Genomic DNA, 17,705 nt, shown 5'->3' on the forward strand with positions numbered 1-17,705 from the left:
CTATATACTCTTTTCCATCCCTACCGATTTCCCTTAGGTCCATCTCAACGTTGTCCCTCCATCTTCGTCTCGGCCTTCCTACAGGTCTCTTACCATCAGGTTTCCCAACAAGAATCCTGTAAACTCCTCTTTCCTCTCCCATTCGTGCCACATGGCCTGCCCACCTAAGTCTTCTTGATTTAATTATTCTAATAATGTCTGGACATGAATACAAATTATGTAGTTCTAAATTATGTAACCTTCTCCATTCACCTGTCTCCTCATCCCTTTTAGGTCCAAAGATTTTCCTAAGGATCTTATTTTCAAATACTCTCAATTTATGTTCCTCTTTTAGTGTAAGGGACCAAGTTTCACATCCATATAATACTACAGGAAAAAATTACTGTTTTGTATATTTTAACTTTTAGTTTTTTAGATATTAAACGAGAAGACAAAAGCTTATGAAGAGAGAAGTAACATGCATTTCCTGAATTAAGCCTACTTTTTATTTCCTCTTTAATATAATTTTCATTTGTTAATATTACTCCTAAGTATTTGAATTTGGAAACTGGTTCAAACGAGTTGTTATCAATAATTAGATTTTGATTATTACCTAACACTTGGTTTCGGCCTGTAAGCATATATTTAGTTTTCTCTTTGTTAACTTCCAAACCTATCTCTTTAGCAGTTTTGAAAAATATTTTAGCATTATTCTTAATTGTATTCACATCATCCCCCAGTAAGTCTACATCATCTGCATATGCTAACAACTGAGTATGTGTAACTATGGATCTAATTTTCTCTATTGCCACACTTTTCAGAGCCACCAGCCACCGGTGGAGAGTTAATTTATCCTCATTGTCACGATTAGCCCAGAAGAGTCAAAATCTGCGCTAAATAACGAAAATTCAAAAAGCAAAGTCAGACGCGAGGTCTGAATTAATCTGGAGAACACTTGTTTGCTTCACGTCGCCAGAAGAGCTTCAGTGCTTCAACTTTGTACAGTCACAGACACTTCTGAGTTGTAACTATACCCTGTCTCTGAAGCAAGGTCACGCATAGCGGCAGAGAAGTGGGGGAAATCGAGTGAGCAGAGCGAAGCAGCACACGCTTCTGGGATGGCTTGTAACACCAGTCACTTCCCCCTTCCACGCAATCCCGTTCCTCTCACGTGTTCATTGGTAGAACTTGCGTCACTACTTCGCCTGCCCTAGAGATAGAGGGACAAAGTGTATTTCATTGAAAGGAAATGGGATCATTACAACCCAGAAGTGTCCGTGACTGTACGACAATTGACGGAGAAAAATTCCTACATACCATTTACGACTCTTGGTACTGTCGTACACAATTGTACACAGAACTTCAACATTCCTGCTACGTTGGTTTTTGATTTCGTGATTGTGGCACTGAGAGTAAATGAAGCTCAGCATGTAATAGAGACATGTAACCAAAGACGTGACGTTTGGAGAAGCCATCCTTCGTGAAAAATCAGTCACGACCGCCTCTCCCTGACACGGGAAGGGCCCCAATCATTTCAACCGAAGAAGACGCGGGTAGGGATATACACAAACACACGCAGCTTTTTAATCTAAAGCGCTGATGTAACACGCCGTCCATTAGCAGGTGACTTGCATTCTCTGCGTTGATTCCGAAAAGGGAGACGATTGGGCGGTCACCAGTCTCACTGTTTACATCTCAAGCACTCAATCGATGGCTTGTTGTTTTTGCTCTCTCCACGCCAGAGAACGCGCTATCAATATGGACATGTTGTTTGGCTTTCTGTCCATTTACGTTCACCAGGATACCTCCTAGTTGATAAGATTGATCCGGCATTGAAGAAGAAAAAAGTGGAGCTGCGTTTGCGGTACCTAAGCTACATTCACAAATAAGGGCCAGTATTGAGACAAATCTCGGTCTTATCTGAAATTTTGAAACGAGTGAGAGAGAGGAAGAAAGAGAAGAAGAGAGGGAAATAAAAGAAGAGAAGGAAAGATAAAAGGAAGACAGAAAAAGAAAAAGAAGTATGAAATAAAGAGAAGGAAGAGAGAAAAAGAGGAAAGGAAGTTTGAAATTGAGAGAAGGAAGAGAGAGAAAGAGAGAGAAAAGGAAGTATGAAATATAGAGAAGGAAGAGAGAGAAAGACAAAAGGAAGCATGAAATAGAGATAAGAATGATAGAGAGAGAAAATGAGGTATGAAATAGAGAAAAGAAAGAGAGAGAGAAAAAGGAAGTGATATGGAGAGAAGGGAGAGAAAGAGAAAATAAAGTATGAAATAGAGAGAATTAAGAGAGAGAAAGAGAAATGGAAGTATGAAATAGAGAAGGAAGAGCGAGAAAGAAAGCGATAGAATGAGAGGGGCAAAGGAAAAGAATGAAAATAATGATATAGGGAGGGAACAATAAAGAAGGAAAGAAACAGAAGATAGAGAGAGAAAGAAAAAGCGCACGGAAGATAAAGATAAAATGGAGAGAGAGAGAGAGTAATATGTCAGAGAGCTTAGAAAGAGAGACCTCACAAGAAGGGGGTGTGAGAGAATGAGAAAGAGAGAAAAGGAGAAAATAGAGATAGGTAGAGAGAGATAGAGAAAATGTATACAGTTTGAATTTTCTTTTTTTAGTCCCTTTATGCACACATGTACGCTTATCGGGACTTGAACCCACAGTTTAAATCAAACCACAAGATTTTTGGAGAGAGAGAGAGAGAGAGAGTATCTCTCAATACTATTTTTTAGTGATATATTTGGACTTCCGGATGGTGTAATTTATTCACGTAGTTTTTGTTTAAAGCGGGAGACACAGATTAAAATCACTTAAATAAATAATTCATAGACTAAACACATTTGCACGTATGTATCACTTTTGATAAAAGTGCATTAATCTCGTAATCTTAAAACAGTAATAGGGTCGAAGAAAGGAAAAGTTATGAAACAAAAGATATTTACTGATGGGGTGAAGCTCACACGAAATGAAATGTAACATGTAAATTTAGAACACGCATAAATTTATCTTGATTTAACATTCAATAATTCCTATGAGAAAAAATTGGTGATTTTTTAAAAGATAAGGAATAAAATAGAAGCAAATATAATGTTAATATAGGATGAGGCAATCAAACGGGAAGATTTAAAAAATTCACAAAAAATAGATAGAGCAAACATTAGTTTGTTTTTTTAACGGGTGGAAATTACTAGTGTACCTGAAAAATGTTCATTTTTTGAATATGGTGTTAGTAAGATGCCGTCCTTGGTGTTGCACACATTGCTGTAAAGGCTTTTTACAAAAACTCGGATAGTTTTGTTGGAGATCAACACGCTTTCCGTCGAGAGTTTCAGTTAACCCCGCGTGCTCCTTGCTTCCAGCAAGATGCTGCGACTAGCCATACTGCCAGAGTGTCTATGGATGTGCTTAGACTCGCATTTCCTGGTCTTCTCATCAGCAGATTCGACGATATTCCGTGGCCTGCTCGTTCACCCGACTTAACGGCTCCTGACTTTCTCCTTTGGGGTTACCTCAATCCCAAAGTATTCAAGGACAACCCTCCCAAGAACCAGGGATGATTTGAAGGAGCGAATTCGGCAAGAGATCCACAACATTTCGTTGGAGATGCTACGTAATGTCATGGGCGGATTTACTCTGAGACTCCGACAATCTGTGCAACACCTAGGACGCCATCTTACTGACTCCATACTCAAAAAATGGAAATTTTTCAGGTACACTAGTAATATCCACTCATGTACAGTACATTCATGTTAAAAAAATAACTTATATTTGCTCTCTAATTTTTGAGAATTTTTTAAATCTTCCCGTTTGACTGCCTCACCCTGTATATGATCAAGAAGTTCTATTTGTTGCAAAGGCAGTTTAACGAAGAAAGAATATGTAGAATATATAAGATTTTACTCACATAAGATAGATTGAACATTAAATAACACATACTTAACTTTCTTAATGAAACATTATATTTGTTACAAGTTTTTGTAACACTGGATAAGAACTTATAAGGTACATATTCATTTGATAGATCTTTGAGATTCTATTATATTTTTTGTGACCATTTATTTAAGTCTGTCTCCTGCTCCATCTATAAACGAAGAAGCAAAATACAAACTTCAAGTCTAAAAGTTCATGCTTATAATATAAATATTTGACAGTTTCTCCTTGAGTTGCAGAATTAAACTTTTCGTCTTCCATTGCAATTATTTGAGTTTGGTTAATTTACTTAATTACTTTTTATTTAATTTATTAATGGTAGGAGGTGCATAATCTGGAGCTGCTAGTGATATCCAGTATATTTCTTTCTTTGAGTAGTAAGTTGATGATAATAATAATAATAATAATAATAATAAATAAATAAATTTGAGATCATATTAATAATAACCCGTTGCGCAACCATTGAGGGGTCGGGTCTACCTACCGACTCCCACCTGATCCTACTAACCAGATCACTCACCCGGGGTGGGAGATCATGCAACCAGTTACGGGGTGACGTGTGGTCAGCACGACGAACCCCTAGTCGTTGTTGTAGATTTCCATGACCGGATGACGCTACATATTTGTAGCTCCCCAGTTTCCTCACGATGGCAGGTGGCCGGCCACCTGTCCTGTACACAGGCCGAAATCTCAGGAGAAACGTTGTTGCGCTTCCCCCAGGAGACACGAACCTGAGCGGGTCCCGTAGCGGGACTTAACATATTAAGATGCAAAAACCATACTGCATATTTCTACTCTATTTCAGTATGAAATCTTTTACAGTAAAACCTCGGTCATCCTGACCCCGATAAGTTGGTCTTCGTTTAATTCGGACAGGCAAAAGGCAAAAGGCCAAAAAAAAAAAAATAATTAAAAAATGCAAGGTTTTAAATCTGGCTGGAAGTCAACAAGAGAACTTCCCAAAGAAAAGGCAGTCAACCACTGATGAAATTCTGTTTCCCGCAGACTGTATACTGTATTGTATAGTGTATTCAGGCCTATGCCCTTTAAATACACCATAACAAACGCGTCTTCTTGCTATAAACGGAGTTTTAATGCACTTTTTACTGTTCTACGTTATTTCAGTTAATCCGGAATTTCGTTAAACCGGTGAACTTATCCCCCATTAGTACGGATTAACGAGGTATCTTGTACTTGTATCTTGACTGCACATGTTTGGACATGTATAGATACATGCATGTACGTGTATTAAGGTGACCAGCTTTTTGAAAGAACAAAACAGGACATTTTTTTTCCTGAAGGGAAAACAGGAAAAAAAAACTGGTAGGAAAAATGTACATACTTTAACATAAAAACTGATTCGTCACAAATACTTAGGTTTGAAATCTAATTAAATATATATAAACCTCTAATATAAACCACGCCGTAGTCAGATGTGAATGTTGCTATGCGATAATCAGTGGCGTGCCTAGGATTTTCGAAAGGGAGGTGTTACGAACACTTATTTAAGTATTAAGTATTGATTTTTCCATATTTCCGGCCTTTGAAGGTATCTGTTTTAGAAATGTTAAACCATTAGGGGGAGCTATGATCCTCACCAAGCCCCCCCCCCCATCTTGGCTCGCCACTGGTCATAGTTCATAGTAACAGTAGAGACGTATTGTTGAAGTAATTCTATGTTGATGAGTCATTGCCACCAAGAGCACATTTGGGCGTCCCGTTTTAGGGGACATCTAGATTTATACGTATACGTAGGGTGGTATTTGTAGGGGGATGGGGGGGATTTCCCCCACTCTGGGTACTTGTATCCCCCCTCTGCTTGAAAAATTTTATCCGGGGGGGGAATGTTATATGGCGTAAAATCATTATCTCATGCTGTCCCTAGACAGTCATTAGAATGTCCCCCTTCACTGGAAATTTTTTAAATACCACACGTCCGTAGAGCATAGATGATCTTCACTGGGAATCAAACCCAGACAACAGTGATTACAAGGCAACATCATTACCATTACACCACCAGGAACACCTTGATTCCCCCTTTGGCATATTGCTGTAACACTAAACGTGATGTAGTATCAAGTGATTTCGCACCTTAAGTCTGTCCAAATAATATCAGACAATACAAGTACCATGACTAGTGCTCGGACGTTGATGACCTAAGAAAATGACCTTAATTTGTGGGTCCACTTGACCCATATTGAACATTTGAACGTTGGTATGCGCAGCTGGGTGCGCGCAGCCCGCTCGACTTTTCAGTGCCTTCCGCCAGTTTGCTGAAGTACTCGTATCAGAACGGACGTGCTTTTCTCGTGAGCGCAAGGTGAGGTTGTGAGACTTGGTGGGGTCCAGTGGACCCACGAGACTACTTTTTCTTAGGAGAGTTCATGAACATGTCATTTAGATGGAAGATTTTACACACACATTTCAATAATAATCAAAGTGAACCTGATTGTAAGGTCTTATTTACATTGTTCACTAAGAGTGAATAAATAAAGGTCCAAATATTAAGAATATGTGTTACAGATGATTTCAGGATCGACGAATTTTGTTTTATTGAATTTTGAAAAATAAGAGTCCAGTGGACCCACGGCATCAGTATTGTAACATTTTTTCACGACATTATTAACAAATGACCTAAAAATAATTTTCACTCTAAAACATAATTTTTAATAAATTACAAAACCTATTCGGTGCTAATGTAGTTTTTTCTATTTGTACCTCAATTATAACACCATTGTTTCCATGATATGAAAAACTCCCTCCCGAAAGAATGTGAAAAAGAAGGCAAAATAAATAGCCTATGGAAACAGCTGGAAAAGAATGGCTATGAGAAGGAGGATAGACTGGACATAAACAGAAGAAGGAAGAAAAGTGTCAGGGGAGAATTGGAAGAGAAAGAAAAAGAGGAAGAGAAAGAAAAAGAGAGGAGGTTTGGAATAAGGAGTATGGAGAAGACCACAGAAAAGATATGCAAAGTACTTAGGAAAGCGGGAATTAAAACTTACAGGAAAGGAGGGAGGAGCATCTTAAGAATAGCGAAGAATGCAAACAAGAAAAAGGAAAACAGAGAAGTGGAAGAGGAAGTGAAATGTAAAGAATGTCAGAGTGTGTACATAGGAGAAACGAAAAAGAAGCTGAAAGACAGGTTGAAACAACATAGGGATGATGTACGACTTAAGAGAGAGAGAAATGCAATATTTAAACACACGAGAGAAACAGGACATGACATAGAGTGGGATGAGGCTAAGCAGATAGGAAGGGAGAAGAGAGTACTAGTGAGAAAATGGAAGGAGTCCAAGGAAATAGAGAAGAAAGGTGAAGAAGACTCAATGAACTGGAATGGGAGACTGAAGTTAAACAAAGAATGGAAGAAGGTGTTAGAAAGAGTGGAAAGGATAAGAGAGAAAGAGGAGAGATGAAGGAAGAAGAATGAAGGAAATAGAGCGTGAGATAAAGAGTTAAACCACCTTATCTTTCAGGTGAAAGTACAGTTGACAAGGGAAAGCCAGCCGCTAGATTGTTCCAGAACTACTTTCTAATAGTCTGGAGGGGAATTTTTTTGTGTATATATATCGTCCTGTTTTGTACCTTGTTACATTTGTACTTGGTACAGAGTCTGAAGAAGACCTTGCTAGAAGGTTGAAATGTTAAGTTTAATTTATGTTTTATAATAAAATTAATTTCTGCCTTGGTCAGCATATTGAGTCTTTTGTACTTCAAGTTTTTTTTCTGTTTTCAGAATAAACCTTGCACAATATGATAGTCTATCAGCATTTGAAAATACAGTTGTGTTTCGCCTACAACAGATTATACTTTTTTTTAAGATTGTGAGTAAAACCACAGATTAAAGAGATTATAGTGACGTGAAAGAAAACTCAAAGTGGGCTTCCCACAAAGTGCTGGAGGTAAAATAAAATCTGCCAAACATTTCAGTTAAAAATAATATTGTGCATTTTCATTGACCGTATTTTTTATTAATGGCAAACTTGCTAAAACGACCTTGTCATGAAATTTGAATACATTAAATTACGCTAGCAAGTACATTCCAAATTCTAGAAACAGAGGGGAGAAGAGAAACAAACCTCAAGAATGAAGAAAATGCAATAAAAACGACAAAAACTACTGAAAAATGACCTAAAAGCGAAAAGAGGCCGAAGATGTTTAAAAATACAAACAAAAACAATGTTTTCTGGTTCTAACCTAAGGCAAACCGAGTGATATGATTGTTTTCAAGAATGAGAAAAAAATATGATTTTTCATCAACTTCCGAGACCTAACCACGAGTTTTACTTAACTACATTCAAAATACAGTTAAAAATTCTCACCCATTTCTATCTTGATATGCCGAATCACCTAATATAAATGGCTATGCAAATATTTCATACTTGTTTCTTTCAAGATAATGGTTGTATGTACAAACACTCTATGGGGTTTCGAACGTTCATAGCACAAGAACTATAACACATACACCAAAAAGGTGCATATCAGTGCATAAAGAATCTATCCAAGTTTGGTACATGTTCTCCAACATGGACAACAGGTACTGTAGTTTTCCCTGTATACCCTTTGATAAGATGTGACGTCTCGAATCTTCTGAAATAACTAATGCAAATCATTGCAAGACGAGAAATCTCCATGATCTTCTTCCTTTCCCGTCTCCGCTCTTTGGGATTGTTTGTCTCCATGCCTCCAGCACGAACCAGCCTAACCTACCTGGGAACGCATCTTTCGGACATTCTCCTCGATCTGCCCTCACTCCTTCTCTTTCTGCTGAGCAAAGTGAAAAGTGACAACGACGAGAGACGCATTGTCACATTTCATTGTTGCAGCGAGAACAAAGCATGAGCTGTAGATATCTGTACCGTGGTAACGGAAACTGCGATCGTCTTGTTTGCTACGTGTGATACAGGTAATAAATCATTAGTATTTCTTTGTGTATTTTTCGTGTTCCTTTAGAAATGTTGGGTTGGTATAGTTTGCGAATATACATGTTACCCACTACGGTAAATTTCTTATCTCCGGAAAACGGCTGAAATTTGCTAGTTCATTTAATTTCAATATTCGTACTTACGTATTCTGCATTGAGAAACATTGTTGAAGGTGGCATTTTGCTTATTTCACGGAAATAAGCTCTATTTGCGACATATCAAGTAAGTTTTCTTCGTTTCCTTTTGCCTTCGGTAACACGCAAAATGGCGGTCACAGTTACACTACCGTACTCGGCATGCAGTGTTTCCACCCCACTGCAGCCAAAAATACGTACGTAGCCCCACGAACCATTCATACATAGCCCCACGAACCATTTCCGGTTATGTTAGGTTAGGTAGGGTCACGTTTAGGTTACAATACTTGAAAATAGGTTTAGAAAAAAATATGCGTAGCCACATACACCATTCTCGAATAGCCCCACGAACCATTCTCGCATAGCCCCACGAACCATTGACACATAGCCCCACCAACCATTGACACATAGCCCCACAAATCATTTACGGAAACGTACCTTCTTCAGTTACAAAAACACGTGTTTGGAAACACTGACCGGGGTTACGTCATCATACACAGGCTACATCCACCTGGAAGTGAATGGATGCAAGAGCTTTCGTGCATCGGTCACACATCTATATCGAAAACTAGATGATTTACCGGCAAAATTCAATGAACGATCCGAGAAAACACTTATCCAAACTTCCACAACTATAAAGAAACTACATTCGGTAAGTAATTTCTTCTGTAAATTTGAAGAAATCCCTTTTCCGGAGATAAGAAATTTACCCCTACTACTATCGGATTAAAAATTATACATACTCGAGTTTGGACTCCAATTAAAAATTAACCTTTATACCTACATTAAAACGGCTTATCTAAAAATTTAGCTTATTGAATTCTGCTTTAATCTATGCAAACCAATCTTTTTCGAGTATGCCTTCTGTTTTTTATTGTCGAGAACAAAGAAAGGGCCGGTTCTTTTTAGTTTTGTAAGCGATCGCTATTTTTGAAATTCTGTAAATCAAATACGGGTTGTCCGATGGTTACGAAATTTTAGTAGGGTGAAGGCTGAAAGGTTCTAAACGCAATTATTAATTTTCAGATTTTCAAAATTTCTCAAAAAAACGTTTTTTAGCAATTTTGCGAAACAATGTTTTCTTAGTATTGGGTAGTCCTACAAATACAATATTGGTATTGTTTTGAAGCTCTTTGAGTCAGTTCTTAAAATGCGTTATTATTGTCAATTTACGTTTCGAAACCGATTTTATACAGATGTTTATTCAGCGGAGTAAAGCTGTAGGTGGAACGTGGCAACACCGCAATCATTGACTCGTAGCGTTCGCCGGTAGATTCCACCGTTTAAAGGACATCACAGTGTGCCGTGTTGCCACGTACAGCGAACAGATTTACTCCGTTCTTAAAGACTGATGCAACTGAAAGATAATTCTACTATTACATAATAGAATGAATCTAATATTGTTACTTAAAATGGATTATATTAAGTAACATTTAAATTAGAAACAAGCTCACCTTATATCACTATGCTTGAAATGTGTTATAGTTGTTGTTTAGTCTACGGCGGGCGGCCTACAAGCTAGCAAGGGAAGTGGGGAGCAGGGAAGCGATAAATTCAGCGCGATAACAAACAGAGCAGCCTGCTAGTACGAGGCGCGCCTAACACCTCTTCCCGCGGCGTCGTAACTCTCGGCGCCATCGCTGTTGTCTGGTACTACTCGCTCCCACGTCTCTTGCCAGCATGTAGGTCGCCCGCCGTAAGACTAAACAAGACATATAATAACATAATATTAAATTAGAGAGAAGTAATAAATGTTAACGAGTGTAGATTCAGGAGAAAGAAAATGAATGTGCTCGAGACCTAATATTTGGGTTAGGTTTCGAGTAACTAACTAACTAACTCTCTAGCCTTCTTAAACCCGAAGGTTCATGGCTGCAGCAACACAGGCCTTCCATCTGTCCCTATCTTGAGCAAGATCTATATACTCTTTTCCATCCCTACCGATTTCCTTTAGGTCCATCTCAACGTTGTCCCTCCATCTTCGTCTTGGCCTTCCTACAGGTCTCTTACCATCTGGTTTCCCAACAAGAATTCTGTAAACTCCTCTTTCCTCTCCCATTCGTGCCACATGGCCTGCCCACCTAAGTCTTCTTGATTTAATTATTCTAATAATATCTGGACATGAATACAAATTATGTAGTTCTAAATTATGTAACCTTCTCCACTCACCTGTCTCCTCATCCCTTTTAGGTCCAAATATTTTCCTAAGAATCTTATTTTCAAATACTCTCAATTTATGTTCCTCTTTAATGTAAGGGACCAAGTTTCACACCCGTATAATACTACAGGCAAAATTACTGTTTTGTATATTTTAACTTTTAGTTTCTTAGATATTAAACGAGAAGACAAAAGTTTATGAAGAGAGAAGTAACATGCATTTCCTGAATTAAGCCTACTTTTTATTTCCTCTTTAATATAATTTTCATTTGTTAATATTACTCCTAAGTATTTGAATTTGGAAACTGGTTCAAACGAGTTGTTATCAATAATTAGATTTTGATTATTACCTAACACTTGGTTTCGGCCTGTAAGCATATATTTAGTTTTCTCTTTGTTAACTTCCAAACCTATCTCTTTAGCAGTTTTGAAAAATATTTTAGCATTATTCTTAATCGTATTTATATCATCCCCCAGTAAGTCTACATCATCTGCATATGCTAACAACTGAGTCACACCATTTAATTTTAGTCCTTCTTTAGTTTCTTTTACCTTCCGAACAGCATATTCTAAGGCAAAATTAAAGAGCAATGGAGATAATGCATCTCCTTGTTTTAACCCATCATGAATTATAAATTTGTCAGACATATTATTACCCACACGAATTTTACTTTCTGTTTCACTGGTGCATATTTTTATCATACTAACAAGCTTCTTAGGTATTCCAAACTCTACTAATATATTACATTATTTATCTCTTTTGACCGAATCATATGCTTTTTTGAAATCAATGAATAGCTGATGGACATTTTGATTATATTCCCACTTTTTTTCAAGTGTCTGTCCGATGTGAAAAATTTGATCTGTAGTTGATCTGTTACGTTTAAATCCACATTCATAATCACCTATAATTTCATTAGCATATGGGGTTAGTCTTGTTAAAAGAATGTTAGACAATATTTTGTATGTTGTTGAGAGTAGAGAAATTCCACGGTAATTATTGCAGTTCATTTTATCACCTTTTTTAAACACAGGAACAATTATGGATTCTTTCCACTGTTGAGGGATTTCTTCTTTATTCCATATTAAACAAATTAATTTATGAATTTGACATATTAATGAATTTCCACCATATTTAATTAACTCAGCTGGTATTAAATCAATGCCAGGTGCTTTGTAATTCTTAAGCCTTTTAATAGCATCTTTAACTTCAGTCAAGTTAGGTTCTGGAACTAAAGGTTCTGCTGTGTGTACTTCATTTACTTCTGATTTATCTCCTACATGGACATTTAAAAGGTCATTAAAGTAGTTCTTCCATCTATTTAGAATATCGCTTGGGTCAGCTAGAAAATCACCGTGTTTATCTTTTATCAAGTTTGCTTTAGGTTGCCACCCCTTTCTAAATTCATTTACACCTTTATATAAATCTCTGATATTTTTATTTTTGCTGTTTGTTTCAATTTCGTTAATTTTGCTTTTCAAGTAATCTCTTTTTTTACTTCTAAACGTGCGGTTAACTTCTCGCTTTATTGTATTATAATTGCTTAGATTTGTATCATCCGAGTTATTTAACCACCTAAGTCTAGCCTGATTTATTATTTCTATTAGATTATGACATTCATTATCAAACCATGGCTTACTTTTTCTTGGTTTATGGTATCCTATACTTTCTTTAGCTGCTGATTCTATTGCATTACGTATGTGCTCCCAATTCTTATTTACGTCTGTTTCATTTATATTTTCATCATCATTTAAATCCTGCAAAACATCAAATCTATTTGACAGTTTAATTTGGTAATCTTTCTTAATTCTTTCATCAGTAAACTTTCCTGTATCAAATTTTATAACTTTTAGATTTTGTTTCTTATGATTTATCACTGAGAGTCTTTCTCTTAATTTAGCAATTACTAAATAATGGTCACTGGCACAGTCAGCACCTCTATGTGTACGAACGTCAATTATACTAGTATGCCTTCTCTTATCAATGAGAATATGATCTATCTGATTATGAGGTTTACCATCTGGAGAAGACCAGGTATATTTATGGATATCTTTATGTTTAAAAGTGGTACTTTTCACAATTAAATTCTTTGAGGTTGCAAAAGTAATCAATCTTATACCATTATCATTACTTAATTCATGAAGACTTTCTTTACCAATTGTGGGTTTAAATGTCTCTTCTTTGCCAATCTGTGCATTACAGTCACCTAACAGAATTTTCATATCATACTGAGACCTAATATTTGGGTTAGGTTTCGAGTACATGAGCCATAAATACGCACATTCTGAGAGTTCATCAAAACTAAGTTAGAAATGCAGGAATAGGCTAAATAGTTACCAACTGTCCCATTCGGCTCCCAGGGATGATATTCTCAGACAGCAACCATCAATGTCACCTCCTGGATTTTTCTTCTGGATACGCCTCTGCTACTCATCCACATGAAGGGAGCAGACACTTCTGCCACAACTGCTTGAACTTCTGCGATCAAGCTTTGTAAAATTATCCAGACTGAGTTTCAGACCAACGATACACCTCCATACTGACGTCATTGTCAGTGTCAAAACACCTAACTCACAATGACTTCTCCGTCTGAGGGAACGGGAAGAAGTCGCTAAATCGGACGAAGAGAAAATGTGTAATGGGGCAGAATGGTCGAAGTCTTATTTGCATGATTCCAGAATTGTTAAAGTATCTTAAATTCTAACGACCGTTTGCACAAACGTTGCACAAACTCGCGAGTTTGGAAATCAATGGGTAAACCCGAGTTAGGATCATTTTCTATTGCACTCATCTGAAAGGCATAGCACTCCTTTCGAGTCACGAAACCCCGGTTTTACTCTAGGATAGTAGCTAGCCTCAAAGCAAGTGCCTAAACGTCATAGAGATGGTAGCACTGTTTCTAGAAGGCGTTGTTCTACTCACAGCGTGGCTGTTGTAATCAGTGACAATCAACAGCCACGAGAAAATTTTAAGTACATGAAAAGGTCAGGAAAATAATTTATGTGAATACATATTAATATACGATAATTGAAGCTTTCAATCATAATAAGTAGTTTTACAGTGATGACTCTAAGAGATTTCGATATATGTATCTATCTACCTTACATGTAGCATACACGATCGGATCAAGGTTATACTGTTGCACTTACTGTCACTGGGTATATGTTTCTGTTTGTATTAAAGCTGCAATTCTACAAACTCTGTATTGTATAATGTACACGGTAAACATCTATCAAAGTATATATTTAATAACAAACTATACATTTCTCCCTTTTTATGTTCATAGTTTGAGTCTATTACTTCCCATTTTGCATTTATTTAGTTTTGAAATTCTGAATTGATACATTACCGGTTGCAGACGGCAGCCATTACTGCAGTTCGTGTGGGTTAACTCCGTTTTTACTCGGAGGGTAAACTTGACCCCCCCTTTTACTTCCAGCTTACCCGAAGCTTCTGTCGGCGCAACAGGTAATCAGCAGATTCGTGGCTTTACTGTGAGTTTACTTTTACTCGCGAGTAAATCGACGTTGGTGCAAACGGGCCTAAGAGGGCGAAGAGGGGAGAGATATAGAAAACAGCACTGTTATGGTAAGGCATGTACAGCTGTAAAGGTGAAAGAAATCATATTTATTCATTCATTTCCAATGTCTTCACTTCTCGAGTGAAGTTTTCCATGCTTGTAAATTGAAAAGGGCTTATTTCCGGAAGTGTCCGGAAGTGTACTCTCATATCATATTGGTTGATATGGTTTGGGAAGGCACCCCACCCCATCAACATAAACCAGGAAGTCAATTCGAAAGGCTCGTGTCTGCGTTACGACCGTTATGTCTGTCTATCTTTCCAGAACTATTCAAGATGGCGGAACAGTGGATATTCAAGCGAAAGTTCGCGAAATCTCTGCAGGAGATGAGCTGCGAGAGGCTGGTGAGGATGCTGGTGGCAGCGTTACCCAGCGAGAATCCCGCACGGAAGAGGCGATTCAGGAGATTTCTCCAGCCACTCCCTGTCGTCATCAAGGGAGATGTGCTGGAGAAGACACTGGAACGCTTGAGAAACGAGGAAGATGGTTCTGTGGAGTATCCGCTGTCCCTGAACGCAGTGGAGGCGTTGTACTTTAAAGGGTTGCGCGACCTCGACGTCCCCTTGAACCGCTACTTCAGGAAGGGACATTACAAGCAGCTGCTGAGAGTCGTGGCCGAGCGCGGAGGCGACCTACGGCGTCTAAGGGTAGACGCGCCCAGTTTCTGGTTTCGGCACACTTTGGGGGCCTCTGTCTGGGAAGAAGGACTTCGGACGGCGAAGAACCTTGTCGACCTTAGCCTTGGACGGCTCTGCAACGACGAGCTGCTCAAAGTCATCGGGTTGCACTGCTGCCGATTGCAGAGGCTCAACATCCACCGCTCCCCGGTGACCAACAGAGGGCTCTCTCTACTGACGCAGAATGTCGTAAAGGTGGACACGGTGAACAACGACGACTGGAGAAGTACTTTCTGGAAACTTCCCGGAATCTTTATACCCATAAAGAAGCTGATTCCTCCTAGAGAACCCGAGGACTGCTACGTAAGAACCAAGAATGCTCCTTGCGACACTTTGAAAATCTTAGAGCTAGATATGCAACAAAATATCACTTACAAAGGCCTCATGGAGGTCTTGGAGCTGGTTCCTGAACTCGAATCCTTCGGTCCTGCCGATATGGAAATGTTCTTTAGGCAGGTTGGCACACTCTATCAGCGCCACAACACGGGCTACTGGACGTTTACTGTGCCGTTGCTTAACTTGAGCTCAGTGTACTTTGGTTGCATCAAGGAGAGCACCATCAAGGTAACCGCGGACGTGTGTCCGAAGCTTCGACACTTCCGCAACATCCCGCGTTCAAGTTTCTACGACCCGCAGCCATCTCTGAACATCTTCAACGCTTTCCCCTGTCTAGAGTAGCTCCACGTCAAACGCTACGGCGAGCTTAATGTAGGAGAGGACATTGCAGGCCTTTCAGAAGGGATCAGAACCAAACTCAGGACCTTCGGGCTTGCTAACAGGGACGCCATCGTTCCCGCAAATCTCTGCTTCATTCTGCAGCAATGTCCAGCTCTACAGAATGTCTACGTGAGACTCCGGTACGTCGACTGGTACAAGCCCAACGTATTTTGGAGCACCTCGGTGAAATTTCAAGACCTGACCTGCGCCACTCTAGTGAGCTCTGTGACTGCCAACGCAGTCTTCGGTCTCATCAGGTACGCTCCCAACCTTGAAACCCTTCACGTCAAATCTATCAGCGAAAGAAGCGATGATTTTCTGCAGAGACTGTGCGACATTGTCGCCTCGCCAAAACTCCAAGTCTTTCACGTGCATACTGACTGTTTCCTACAAGCCCAGGAAGAACTAGACATCTTCCTCACGCACTTCCAGAACATAAGATACGCAGGAAGATTCCCTTTCGATACAGGCTACCAAGAGCCTGACGAACTTCCCTGGTGAACACACACACTACTTGATTAGATATTCATAGAAAACTGAAATAAGAAATCGAAAAGAGACATAGCCCAGAAGTTAGTGGAAAATTGTATAGTAGGCAGAAATGTTGATAAAGTGAAATTATAGTACTGTAGAGATCAACGTATTGAGAAAAAAATACCGCACAAATTTTTCAGTCAAATTGTAAATGGTATGTAGTGATAATCAGAGGTCGGAAGTAGCGTGCTACTTGCAGCGTCGCTACTGCAGCTAGCTACAAAATTTGTAGCGGTAGCTGTAGCGGCGCTACATTTTGAAAATTGTAGTTGTAGCGGTAGCGAAGCTACAAAATTCCTGTAGTTGTAGCGAAAATTTCGCTACAGCTACAGTTTTCCTGAGCATTTTGAGGTAATTTTGGAAAGTGGCAACGGCGTCAAAAATATACTATAATATTGCTTACTTTTGCAAGAGACTCAAAAAGACAAAGTCCATTACATGCAAATACAGATAATCTAGATTATAAATATCTTTATAACGCAGATTATAGATATCTGCGTAATTTATTTCATTAGCATCTGAATAATTCTAATATCCATATAAGTAACTGGCATACATGAATATATTCCGGCTAATAGCCATTTATTTTATCTGCATCGCTATTTTGGGGAGAATCATGCCTCATTTGCTACACCGCCAGGAAAAAAATGCCCCGTTTGCGCCAACCCTGGAACAAATCCTTTGGATATCGATGACGTAACAGACAGCAAAATATCGATATTTACTGTGTAAAACTCAACTTACAGTGCAAAAACGAGGGATCCATTTCCTACTAATCTGATAAAGCAATAGTGCCAGCAATCAATGGCTCAGTACGTTAACAGCATTGATCATTGTCAGCGTATAGGATCACACCGGCAAGAAATTATTGTTACAAGAGCAATAGTGTTTCTGGAATTACAATTATTCTGGTCATAATGTTTGTTCGCAAATTTTAAAATAACAATATGTTTAGAACACTCGGATATACACATCAGTTTACTCAATATATTTTATCATATTGTAAAAAGAACGTAGGCCTACAAGTTATTGATTTTCCTGTAGAAATGACGATTTTCTTTGTTAATA

General features: G+C 38.5%; 1 protein-coding gene across 1 annotated transcript; it reads left to right on the plus strand.

The window, feature by feature from the left end:
* The first annotated feature begins 8,770 nt into the window (after nucleotides 1–8,770).
* LOC146004847 (uncharacterized) lies at nucleotides 8,771–16,064 on the plus strand. Its single transcript, XM_083143871.1, has 2 exons — nucleotides 8,771–8,818; nucleotides 14,974–16,064. The coding sequence occupies exon 2, from the start codon at nucleotides 14,985–14,987 to the stop codon at nucleotides 16,062–16,064; it is 1,080 nt and encodes a 359-aa protein (XP_082999997.1). The 5' UTR covers nucleotides 8,771–8,818; nucleotides 14,974–14,984.
* Nucleotides 16,065–17,705: the final 1,641 nt, after the last annotated feature.

Source organism: Lepisma saccharinum, chromosome 22, assembly GCF_977018435.1.
Source record: "Lepisma saccharinum chromosome 22, izLepSacc3.1, whole genome shotgun sequence".
In the NCBI taxonomy this organism is placed as follows: domain Eukaryota; kingdom Metazoa; phylum Arthropoda; class Insecta; order Zygentoma; family Lepismatidae; genus Lepisma; species Lepisma saccharinum.